Source organism: Cynara cardunculus, assembly GCF_001531365.2.
Source record: "Cynara cardunculus var. scolymus isolate 2C chromosome LG 14, CcrdV1, whole genome shotgun sequence".
NCBI classification, from domain to species: Eukaryota; Viridiplantae; Streptophyta; class Magnoliopsida; order Asterales; family Asteraceae; genus Cynara; species Cynara cardunculus.
The window spans coordinates 14,330,048-14,342,561 of NC_037541.1; the positions used below are offsets into that span (position 1 = coordinate 14,330,048).

Consider the following 12,514-nt stretch of genomic DNA (forward strand, 5'->3'; position numbering starts at 1 on the left):
AGAATTCAATGATTATCCTAATTATATTTTAGATTTTTTATATTTAAAATGAGATGTTTATCCTGTATTTGATTGTGTTTATCTGCAGTTAGTTACATGAATTCAGATATGAAAAGGGTATAAAAGTTTTAGCCAAATGCTTTATAAGATAGTATAGATATTTTAGAGTAAATACAAATTTATGAAGCTCTCTGAACTGGAATATCAATGATTGAGAATAGAATGTTATTGGTTTTATTTATTTTTTATGGATCAAGGAGCTCCCTTATATAAGGGGTATTATTTAGTACTTTTTTACTATACAACTTCATATGCATATGCTACCTAATCGTACAACTCCTTGAAACAAAAAAATAAACAGCCACAAGTCTCCTCCTCATTTACCCAAGCTAATAATCAATCTCCTATCTTCAGCCATCACACATCTATTCATACCCAAATTCAAACCTTAAACAATAAAACTTAACCTTAATCCAAACCTTTAATTATAAATATACTTAAATCCAAAAACAAATCCAATTTTGAGTCGCTCGAAGAAAAGTACCTACCTACCTCTTAAATCCATACGAAAATTTGATTCAAGACATATAGGAGACCTGATTCATAACGAAAATAAAATCATAAATACTTTAGCCATATTTTTTTAATAAGAAATATGTTTTTAGAAAATAATATTTATGGTTTGGTGACCTACCGATTTAGTTATTGGTAATGCACCAATCATCGACTACTAATCAACTATTTTCATTGATTTTTGTATTATTATGTAACCAATGTTATTGTTTTTTATAATGTAATTGTTTGAAACCACTATCACCTTAGCTAACAAGCTTTACTGTAATATAAAATATAAAAAAGGTCTTTTTATATCTAAAATGACATACACCACACCATTTAGTTTGACATGTAATGTACTACAAACCTTGATTTGATATTCAAATAGATAAATTAAAAGTAAAACCAATTTAGAATGATATCTCATAATAAGTAGTACATGGCATCTTAAGAAAGATAAATACACACACACACACATGACACACCCCATTTAAACAAGATGAAGTGAATGGGCCAAAACCAATTAGAATATAAGAATGAGCCCAATAAGCTATAGTTGGGCTTGGTTTAGCCCATATCAGTTTATCTTTTTGGTTTTGGAAAAGCGGCAGAACTGAAAATGCAGATCTTCGTGAAAGCATAATCACCTCTAGCGATACAATCGACAATGTCATCCAGGATAATTTTATATAAGGCTTTGATTTTGATGATCTAAAGGCATTTCAATTACAAATACCAATCATCAGGAATTCCACCGGACCTGCATATTTGTTGGAGAACAGCTAGAGGATGGTAGATTACACCATCCAGAAAGGTACTTATTTGAGTTGAGTTGGTAATTAATTCAAGTGTTGATTTGTGCTTAATTGAAATGTGTCCAGAGTCTACTCTTTTCATTTCGTGTTGACGCTTAATTGAACTATCTTTGATGGCGTTAGCGAGGAAATACAACCAGGATAAAACCATCTGCCGCAAGTAAGATCTATTTCTGTTTGCATGAGATTGAATTTAGAATTTAGAATTTCGAATTTAGAATTTAGAAAGAAAGAGGTAGGTTGTTAAATTTTGTGTGTGTGTGTGTGTGTATTTATATATAAAAATGAAATTGTAGTTGAGGCCAAAGAAGAAGATCAAGTGCATTTCTGGAGTATGGTGAGATTTTGATCCTCTTCTTATTATCATATCTTATTTGAAGGATCTTTATACTTTTCAAAGCATCGAATGGTCTGATTGCCATATAATGAAATGAAACTGAATGATTTGTGATGGTTAAGATCAATCAGGTCATGTTAAATCTGAAATATTGTACATGACTATTTGTTTATATTACCATGAGTTGCATAAATTTGTTCCTTTTGAAAACACACAAATGATAGATAGATTGGTTGATTACATAATTTACTTTTCATCTTATCCCAACTGCTTAAAATTAACACAAAATCTTGATGATCTATACTCAAAATCTTTAAGTTTTGCAGCCAATGTAGATGTTTAATTTTAGAATAAATCATATATCCAAATCCCAATGCCTAACTATAAATAGTTTGTCACGTATTTAGTATTGGACCAAAATTGAATGATACATCATACATATATAACTTAAGAATGGAGGGTCTAGTACAGTATGGCTCAAAAAAACTAGGATACATGAGTATTTTATAAGCTTTTCCTCTTTCTTAAACATAACGCCACTTTTATAAATGCTATATTTATACATTATCATTAAGAGAATTGGAGATAATATAATATTCTACTTCTAGAGTCTAGACTAGAATGAATAATTACAATGAAATTCTTTAACATGCATGTTTTGATACTCATATACATTATTTTGTGAATGAAATTATGTTATGGTATTTATAACACTAACATGAAACCAAGCAAGCAAGCAAGTAAATGTATTTGGGTTTTTGGTTGTATGATTAATAGTATTAGATGATGCCCATCCTTTCCTTATTGTATATAAATCACATTCACATTCACATTCACATTCTCATTCACATACATAAGAAAGAGAGTCCACTTCAACACCATGACTCCCACCATTGGTTACTCATATCCAAATCATCCCATTTATCTCTATGCCCATGTATCATACTACTCTGTTCTACTGGTGGTTTTATGCTATCAGCATCTGATACAACAATGCCCATGGATTTGTTTGAACTTGAGGTTGCTTTTTTCTCCATCTCTTGTTGCAGCTTCTTCAACTGTTAATTAAAGGATTTAAGATTTAAGATGAAGAGAAGAGAAGAGAAGAGAAACAACACCATGGTTTTAGTTACAGAAATGGTACCTGGAGGGTTAATGATTGATTCTGTGTTTGGAGGATGTCAAATCTTGAAGAAAGGGAATCATAGCTGAGCCTTAATATGTTGTAATCTGTTTGTAGTTGCTTTGATTTCCATCTTGCTCTTTTATTTTGAAACCAAATAGCCACCTGCCTGGGTTGCAATCCAAGATCTTTAGCTATCTGCAACTTCTTTCTGGGTTGGAGTTTGGATTCAGACTGGAAAATGGCCTCCAATGATTTGATCTGTTCTTGGCTGAACCTTTTCTGCTGTTGTATTATCTTCAACTCTGAATCTAACATCATCAGTTGTAAATTAATTAAGGAAGGAAGGAAGGAAGGAGTGTGCCCAGGCCCAAGGGAGGGGGAGTTGAACTTGTGCTCCAACCTCTTCCATTTATACCCACCAAATCCCTTTTTTTCTTTTTACCCCCAAGAAAATGAAATGAATTTTATAAATGTTTCCATGTTTCAATTGCTACTGATGTAACATGTTTTAAGGGTTATGAATCTATTTGTATGAATTATTATAGATGAAATGAACATGTTTTTTAATTGAGTTGAGAAGGGTAAGTTTGGTTTCTCCTAGAAACTCATTAAATAAATCAAATTTTATATTATTAAATAATCATATATAATTGATCGAATAATTCATGTTATTAAAATCGTAGACATTGTTACAACCAACCCTAGGAAAATAGGGTGTGACAAGGTTTGTAGCTCTTCCATTTTTTACTACAAAAACAAATAAAGTTTAAATATGAATTTTCTTTTTTTCCCATTTCCCAGTAGTATTTTAGAAAATATAGTATCATGAAGACATCATCCAACAAAATTTCTAACATATTAAAGTTGTTATTAAAAAAATATATATCTATTTTTTGTTATAATATAATATCCTTACCAAGCTAAAGCATGCTTTGTTAAATGCTAAATTTTGATTTTGATTTTCATAGAATTCTTGTATACAAAAGGGAATCAAAGTATATGTTATAAGATTTCCAAGTTTTTATATATACTAATATTAGTGTTTGTTAAATGAAATTTTATTGTTCTTTGTTTGTTTTTTATTAAGATTTTATGATTAATTTTCCATTTTTCATCAAATAATACAATTTCATTTATAGTAAGAAGTTAATTAGTATCATTTTCAAATTCCATTGGATTTTATTTATATTTATATTTATATTTATAAAAAGTTAATGATGAGCATGTCATAAAGTTTGATGTACAAAAGCCGAAACCAATCTCGTGATTACACATCCCTTCAAATCCTATGTTTTTAAATTTAAAAAATGTTGTCTTTTTCTTCTTTAACTTCCATCAACCAAACGTATACGATGCATGTTTATAAAATTAAATTCAGTATTCGTTCAAAAATTATATTTAATTATTAAAATTGTACTTAGGAACATATATCTCGATTTCAATGTTTTATTTTAATATTTTGGTTTTTGTCGATGTTATAATGTACTTGTAATTTTAAATTTTAAATAATATACATCAATAAGCAGATATAAAAAATGGTTTTTATAAAATGTTTTATAATAGAATATAGTATGAAAGTCAAAGATAAGAAATTAATAATGATAATGTATTGTTTATTATAATAATAATAGGGTTGTTTGTTAGAATATGATTGGAGCATCTGTCTTGTAAACTTTATACCGTTTTATTAAAACAATTTAATTTGATTTGATTTGTTTGTTTGTTGTTAAATTAATAAAAATGAACGTCATAAACAATTTATATTAAATTTATAATGAACATGTGGAGGTGTACAATAATTAATATTGGAAAGCAAAGTTGATGTTGAATGACGAATAAAAATAAATCTTGTAATTGTTTTGGAAGTATTTTTGAGAGTTGGGATGTGCAAAATTAAAGATTGGAATTGAACTATTGAAGTAAAAGTAAAAAAAGAAAACAAAAAATAGTTTAATAATATTTATTTATTTATTATGTAAAGAAAAAAGAATGGAGGAGGAGGAGTTGTGCATGAGCATGAGCATGATTATGATTTATAAACCCACTCTCTGCCTGCCACCTACTTTTTCTCATTACCATTAAAATACAAAAAGTAGAGATTTTTAGTTTAATAATAAAATAATTAATAATATGTGTTTGTTTCATAATCCATCAAGTTAACAAAAGCTTCAATAAATTATAAATGTTATGTTCCTTTGAAATTAAACAAGGGGTTTTAAATCATATTTAGGAAACACAGAAAGGATTGTTTTGTCATATCATATCATAGAAATCTTGTCTTTCTTTTTTTCCTTTCACAAAAACAAAACAAAACAAACCAAACCCAAGTGTTTATGTTGGGAGGTAAGCAAACATAAACAAAAACAAGAAGAAGAAGAAGAAGAATCCTTTGAATTGTGTGCGTCTCCTCCACTAAAACTATATGCATTTCTACACTCCCATGCTCTTCAATTCAAGCAATCGCAAAAAACAAAAAAACAAGATATTTGTTTTTTTTATCTCTACTCAACTGCTTATAATGATCATTCATTCATTCATTCATTCATTCATTTTAATGTCTTGTGTTTGAGGTGCTGCGAAGGGTCACTCCATGCAAAAACTTGGTATAACCAAGCAAACTCAGTTTACCATCACTTCTAATCCATTCTTTCAGTATCGTATGTGCCGTAGGCCCCACGTTCAGTTCCTACAATCATTCATACCATACCATACCATATCATATCATATATGCATTTCATTTCATTCATCAAAACTAAACAATCCCAAATAGATAGAGATGGATAGATAAGATACCCGAGCAAGTTCCTCAACCGACACTGTACGGTTACCCTCCTGTTCAAAGTATTCGAATGCCGTTGATCCAATCTGTTCCCACGTTTCAAGGGCTTCCAACTGATACGTGCTGATGGCTGCTGCACAAAACTCTTCAAAGTCCATCTTCCTATAAGACAGAGGAGCCATCTACAACCACAGCCAACAACACTGACTCACTAACCCAACCCACATCTCTATCATTATTTCTTCCTTATTTATTTATTTAAATCTCACTCACCGCATTTAGAATATCAGGGACCCTAGACTCCTTCATTGCATCTGTAGCATTACGCATCAGAGCCTGCAAATTCATAACCCTCACTTCATTAGCACCCTACCCACTTACACAATACACCAAATATTAGCATTCCTACTTATTTTACCATTCTGAAGTTGTCAAGAGATACACGCCCGTCTTTGTTTGGTTCCAAAAGCATAAATTGAGCTCTCAGATATACCAATTCATCCTCTGTCAGAGCTTTTGACAGTGCCTGCATGCAATCAAACTCCTTCTCATTTGCACCAATCAACCAACCAAACCATGATGCATATATCGATAATCTATACCTTCAGTGCAGCACGTTTGAATGGAGAAGCATGAAGATACGACTTCACCAATTTATAGATCAATATATCTAAAGGAATTGGATGGTTTTCGCTTGACAACCATGGATGAGCTGCAATTCACACAATCCATGCATCATTCCTTATCAACTGTAACTCATCTTACTGTAAAACATCAAAGCACATGAAAACTTACTCAGAGCTTGAGCAGCACTCATTCTCTTTCTATAGTCCTTATTCAAGAGCCTTTTAACAAAGTCCTTGCCTTCTGGTGATACAGAAGGCCAAGGTATATCATCAAAATTAGGGTCTGCTCTCAGTACTGCACGAAATATCCCAGATTCCGTTCTTGCCCAGAATGGCCTGCTCCCACATAACAAAATATACGAGATAACACCAATACTCCATATATCTGCTTCCAGGCTATAAGACCTATGCAGAACTTCTGGTGCAACATAATATGCACTTCCAACAATATCATTAAGCCTTTCTTCTGCAGCACACACAAACAGAAGCTTAGCATGCACCCATCAAATAAACTTGGGACAGAAAGCATGTACTAGCAGGAGTTATCATACAAAAGACTGTTAAATGTATACTTATATGCATCAACTGTCTCCTATAAAATTACATTAAAAAGCCATAATATATACATATATATATAGATATATATATATATATATATATATATGAAGAAAAAAACAAAGATGACACCCAATATGGCATGCATATCCCCTGCATTAAACAAGGTGTGGGAATGATTCCCTTGTCTCCTTCCTGAAGCCAATTTGTAGAAAACAGGGTTGTTTCTTCTTGTGTTATGTTAAGACGCCATTAAAATTAAGCTTCTTTGAGATTGCACTTTTTGAGTTTGACATTTAAATTTTGGAATTCACCATTTAGGGTGGAAGCACCTGAACCATTTTCTGCTTCATTGCTCTCGGTTAGAAGGTCATAATCACTTCGTAAGTTCATTTTCAGGATGGTTAGGCATGTCTGCTGCACTATCTCAAGTTCCATGGAGGCAGGTGAAGCGAAGTAACATTAGATAGTTATACGTTATGATAGTGTATCTATTGAAGAAGAACGCAGAGTAAATCAGAGGAGAACAATGTATTTGAAACCATCTTTGTTATCCCAAGCATACATGCATTTTCCTCTGTGATATTACATTTCTTATAGAAAAATATTTTCTCGAACACAGACTGGAAAAACCTAGAAAATTTGAAACTAAAAATGTTCAAATTCATCAACTTATGATGATGCAAACTAACAGCAGTGCTATAGAATCAAAGAAACTACAACATTTTAGGTGTACTACTTCTCTTGGCTAGGCACACCACCGAAAAGAGCATATTCCTACTTTTCATTTTCCTACTGTACCTTAAAGTTGAAAGCCAAGGAGCCATTAAAGACAATAAAGCCTGTTTTTATGGTTCTGTGTGGTATTCTAGTTACTAGAGTGCCTAATGCCAGATCATTATTAGAAAAGATACAACCGGTTGTGATTTGTGAACACCCTAAAACCTCTTCGCTAATAGAATCTAATACATATAATTTGCATAAACACTAGTGCTGATTTACAGGTTCAAACCAAGTCACATTGTAAAAGGGCAAGTCACATTGGCAGAGAGGACAGATCAAGAGAAAGGGTTCGTTCAAACGTGTGATGAAGTGATGAACAATTCAATACAATCTTTAACCATTACCTGGCCTGATGAAATCAGAAAGGCCAAAATCAATAAGCTTCATATCAGCATCTTCGCTTTTTGACATGAAAAGGAAGTTCTGAGACAAGAAATTTAGCAGAGGGTTTAATAACGACAAAACATTATATTTTCAAACTTAAATGGTTTGAAATAGAAAGATAATAATTTTTCAGCAAGGATTCCATATTTTAGAGCTTACAAACCTCAGGCTTTAGGTCACGGTGCACAACACCTTGAAGGTGGCAAAAAGCAACGACACTTAATATCTGAACAATTATCAATTTTGCATCTGCTTCTGTGTATCTTCCACCTCTGCATTTAAAACAAAGTGTGTCAATAACGCAACTAGATTTATTCAAGGAAACTTGAATTTCAAATAGGATTTCCTCTTACCTGGACAATATTCGATCAAGTAATTCTCCACCTTCACACAATCTGTGTATTAAAAAAAAAAGGGAACACTTACACAAGCAACAAAACTCTAATTGACAATCATACACAGACTTCTGGTCTGAATATAGTCAATGAGACTGTAAATAAGTTATAGAACCCGACATAACCATGACATATGTATGTAGACATACAAAAATAATAGCAGATATAGTGGAGTTCTTTTGACAGTCCAACAAAAAGAGCCAAAGGAGGGACATACTCCATCACTATGTATACATTGTTTGCATCTTCGCATGCATCATAAAAGTGAATCAGATGCTTATGGCCCGAAAGAGCTCTCAATATTTTTACTTCTCTACGCACGTCCTCAATTGAAATTGCAGTTGTCATCTGCAAAAAGATACTAGTTACGATAAAACTACACCAAGATTATATAAAAGCACACATCATGAACAATTACATAATCTGAGTTTAAATGCCAATTTCAATTACACACACACATACATATATATATATATATAGGAACACACATATTTATAGGATAAGGACGATGATAAACTGAAATCTGATAGGAAATCATTGTTCATGCATTCGATATCCTCAAAGTTTTTCCATCCTTCAATACCAGAACTTAAGAAGAGATGACCAGATAGAAAATTCAATTTTTGGAACAGGTAAGTTATCGATGACAGGTTGCTAGGGTGTTTCATATTAGCTACTGCATTCATTAGCTAAGAAAGCATAATTTTCTGCCCCTTTTTCCGTTAACATATTAAGTTATGTTTACCAACAATTTTCATTTCTGCACAGTAATATTTCGAATTGTCGTCAAACACATTGCCGTATCTACGATACAGAGAAAAGTTCACCTAGATCTCCAGCAGCAGAAATGCTTTGACATGAAATCCTCGTCATTATGAGACTCTTTACTACACTTTCTCTTCTTTCCATGCTTAAATTTGTAAATTACCTCAACCTCTGCATTATCTCTCCAACCTTCTCTCACTGAATACAAACTAAACACCTTTTTCGTCAATGTAAAAGATATTCTTCTTTTCCAATAGCCCCTCAACTATATCAATCTACTACTCCTGCTGAAATTCAGCTATTTCGAAATTAGAAGAAAATCAATGAGACCAATCCCATTTCCCAGTTCATCTGAAGTCATGTAGTAGTAAAGCAACACAACTTTCTCATGAGCAACCAAGGAATACTCATCTGGAGTGATGCTCCTTGAATTCAACATCTACCACATATCTCAACATGAACATCCATATGCTATTTGATGGTTACAAGCAAAGATTTCCCAAATTTCTCTCACCAAAAGGCAGATATATAAACCCACTTATTGGTCATTTTGTTGCAGGGCTCATCCAAATGTTAAACGGTCAAAGATCAGAGGCTTTAGTCTCTTCCAAGGTATAATCACTCGTGTAATTTACTTTACATGGTAATTTGAGCTGTCTGAAACTTGTGGATGGGAGACTTGAATTTAAAATTTGCTTTCTCAGCATTTTGATTGACTAGGATAATGAAGAAATAAGTTTAGAAGTTATAATTCCATATAAGGTTACCGGCTGTGTAGCGAAAATGTAGTGTGAGTTCAGAAGCTAATCATATCGACTAAAGTGGTTGCATGCCTACACCAAAACATGATCCACGCATGCTAATAGTTGAATGCAACCAATGCTCCTAAGGAGTAAAGTACAACGTGAAAAAGGAATTAGTAAACAACAATGTTACTTAATGCTAATACCAAGAAGGTAAGACACACCCTAATAGGAATGGGTTTTTTGGGAAAAGAATCGGAACCGTTTTACGTATAAGTCGAGTAATAAATTTTATTGCTCCACCAAATATCGATATATAATTTATGAAAATTAGAAAACGTTAAATGTCATCAATAGAACTGTAAATGTGTCAACAGACTTGCCAAGTAGGCAATGCATAACAAAGATCGCCAATAACCACATGCAAAGTTCCCTGCATTGCTACATGTCTGATAGCCATTACTTAGTCTACATCACATAAGCTTAAAGAAGAACAAGATATAAAAAAAGTCATCTCCAAAAGCTAGACAAGCTATTAGCCATAGACCGAATGTTGAAAGAAAGCCAGGTTGAACCATAGCAAATGTGAAGCAATGAAATCATTTACTAAAAGGTAAAAACTTGCATTTGGGTTTCCAGTGTGCAATGTGACAACCAACCTCCAACATCACTTGAGCTTAAAGCATCCCTAAAAAAATTCTATATCTGCGAGCATCCTAAAAATTAAATATGTTGTACTCATACAGTCTTAATACTTATATCCATGCTCAATTTTGTCATTTTGTCTCAAAGCTAGATATTAACAACATACTTGAAGCAAAGGCAAGGAGACATTGACAAAATACAACATGTCAATTTTATACCACTATCAAAGGAACCTATCTCTATTTGCTACTACTTGACAAGGATTACATATTTTTTAGTAGTTTAAACCTAGAAGCATATGTCAATGATGCAAAACTTTGAATGATGGCAGGGTTGCTTGTATGATCTTTACACTTCCATTCCATCCATGCTCAATTATGTCAATTGTCACAAAGCTTGATAATTGACATGCAGGTTCACTTTAAGGAAATCCAGAGGGCATTGACAAAGAAGGATATGTCATTGTCAGCTCGTACCATTATAAGAAGACCTATCTGTCGGCAAAGAAAACAAATTTGCTACTACTTGACGAGAATTAAATACTACGAACATGCATCAACCTTGCATAATACCGAACTTAAATAAGCGACGGTGTAACTCCAGGCAAAATATTCAACTATATACTTTAGTGATAGAAATGTGCTTCAACCAGGCAAAAATGTCGAACTGTGGTCTTGTATATGCATACAGATGATAACATTTCAATTGCAAGCATACAGAAAATTCAATCAAGATCATAAGTAATTGTTATGATTGACAAGGTACACACATGATAACATTTGAATGCTAAACATTGAGCAAATTCAAGGAATGTTGGAAGAAAGTAGTTAGATTGACCTCAATTGTAGCTACAAAATGGGCAATTAACAAATAATTGGTGAGAAAGCAAGTACCTTGAGTTTGGAAATGATCTTAACAGCTAGGGCATGATCCTTAAGGTCCCCTTTTTTGCCCCTAGCGTGGCATGTATGACCAAAATGTCCTCGCCCTATTTCCTTCCCCAATTCATACTTTGCTCCAAAGTTCTTATTGTAACCGAAGTTCTTATCAAGAGAGTGCAATTCGGGTTCAATTGGTGCGCCGTCCTCCGGAATGGGACCTTCCCTTGGCTGCTTTGCATGCCCAAATCGCCTAGCGAGAGAAGCCTTGATATGCTTGGCAGGTGAGGGGGGCGGAAAAGGACGCTTAAAGAACCTACGACCGGGAGTTGAGGATCGAGCCGGAGAGGGTGAGACTCCAGCAGGTAAAGGACTGGCTATTCCATGAGGGTAAGGACTGGACCATGGACTGGAGGATCGGGCAGGAGTATGTTTGACGGCGTTGTTAGCGGAGGAAGGGAGCGGAGATTGAGGTTGGACGATGGTGTCGTTATCGGTAGTAGGAATTGTCTTGCCATAGCACTGACCCATAGCGAGTGGGTTGGGAGTCAAAACATATAGAGAGAGAGAGAGAGAGAGAGAGATTGAAAAAAACAAAAAGGGATCTAATTAAGAAGACGTTAAAAAGGGATTGAAAGCAGCAAAAACAAGAGTGACAGAGATTGTGTGAGGAATAACGAGGACAAGATCTGGTGGGAATCTAAATAAAAAAAAAATCGAATTTTGATGGAGCCATCTTCATCAATTTTGCAGGTTGCAGATTGCAGATTTGCAGATTATTGCTGCTGCTGCTCTGCTGCTTCTTCTTCTTCTTGTTGTTGTTGTTGATATGAAAGGAAGAAAGGAAGAAAGGAGAAGGGATGAAATGAAAACCCTTGTTAAGTAGTTGGGTTTTGTCCTTATTACTTAACTTTTGCTTCTTTTCATGCCCCCCTCCCCCTCTCCCTCTCCCTCTTTACTTAAAAACGAGTAATTCACTTTCAATTCCATCTTTAAAATTATATTATATTTAATAAATAAATGAAAATTTCATCCTTCCATTTTTTCCTTTTCAATTTAATAACTTCTTGTTATTATTATCATTATCATTATCATTATTTAGAGGTCTTTTTACCCGACAAAATTTTA

General features: G+C 33.3%; 2 protein-coding genes and 1 long non-coding RNA gene across 3 annotated transcripts; 1 reads left to right on the forward strand and 2 right to left on the reverse strand.

Moving 5' to 3' along the window:
• Positions 1–1,219: 1,219 nt before the first annotated feature.
• LOC112526466 lies at positions 1,220–2,841 on the forward strand. Its single transcript, XR_003070606.1, has 3 exons — positions 1,220–1,369; positions 1,437–1,530; positions 2,757–2,841. It is a non-coding gene; the product is annotated as an uncharacterized LOC112526466 (long non-coding RNA).
• LOC112526465 (homeobox-leucine zipper protein ATHB-12-like) lies at positions 2,474–3,365 on the reverse strand. Its single transcript, XM_025136747.1, has 2 exons — positions 2,852–3,365; positions 2,474–2,765 (listed from the first exon to the last, which is right to left on the reverse strand). Exons 1-2 carry the CDS (start codon positions 3,149–3,151, stop codon positions 2,580–2,582), a joined length of 486 nt encoding a protein of 161 aa, XP_024992515.1. The 5' UTR covers positions 3,152–3,365; the 3' UTR covers positions 2,474–2,579.
• Positions 3,366–5,205: 1,840 nt separating this feature from the next.
• LOC112526464 (CDPK-related kinase 3) lies at positions 5,206–12,184 on the reverse strand. Its single transcript, XM_025136746.1, has 11 exons — positions 11,402–12,184; positions 8,573–8,703; positions 8,314–8,355; positions 8,124–8,232; positions 7,921–7,999; positions 6,408–6,704; positions 6,215–6,324; positions 6,031–6,138; positions 5,886–5,948; positions 5,627–5,794; positions 5,206–5,519 (listed from the first exon to the last, which is right to left on the reverse strand). The coding sequence occupies exons 1-11, from the start codon at positions 11,915–11,917 to the stop codon at positions 5,385–5,387; spliced, it is 1,758 nt and encodes a 585-aa protein (XP_024992514.1). The 5' UTR covers positions 11,918–12,184; the 3' UTR covers positions 5,206–5,384.
• Between the last annotated feature and the right edge of the window lie 330 nt (positions 12,185–12,514).

Coding starts and splice junctions, on each gene's coding strand:
- LOC112526465 (XM_025136747.1), bottom strand. CDS start 3,151: ATGATGTTAGATTCAGAGTTGAAGATAATACAACAGCAGAAAAGGTTC. Junction 2,766..2,851: donor ATCAATCATTAACCCTCCAG/GTACCATTTCTG, acceptor TTTAATTAACAG/TTGAAGAAGCTGCAACAAGA.
- LOC112526464 (XM_025136746.1), bottom strand. CDS start 11,917: ATGGGTCAGTGCTATGGCAAGACAATTCCTACTACCGATAACGACACC. Junction 5,949..6,030: donor CTCTTGACAACTTCAGAATG/GTAAAATAAGTA, acceptor ATGAATTTGCAG/GCTCTGATGCGTAATGCTAC. Junction 5,520..5,626: donor CGGTTGAGGAACTTGCTCGG/GTATCTTATCTA, acceptor GAATGATTGTAG/GAACTGAACGTGGGGCCTAC.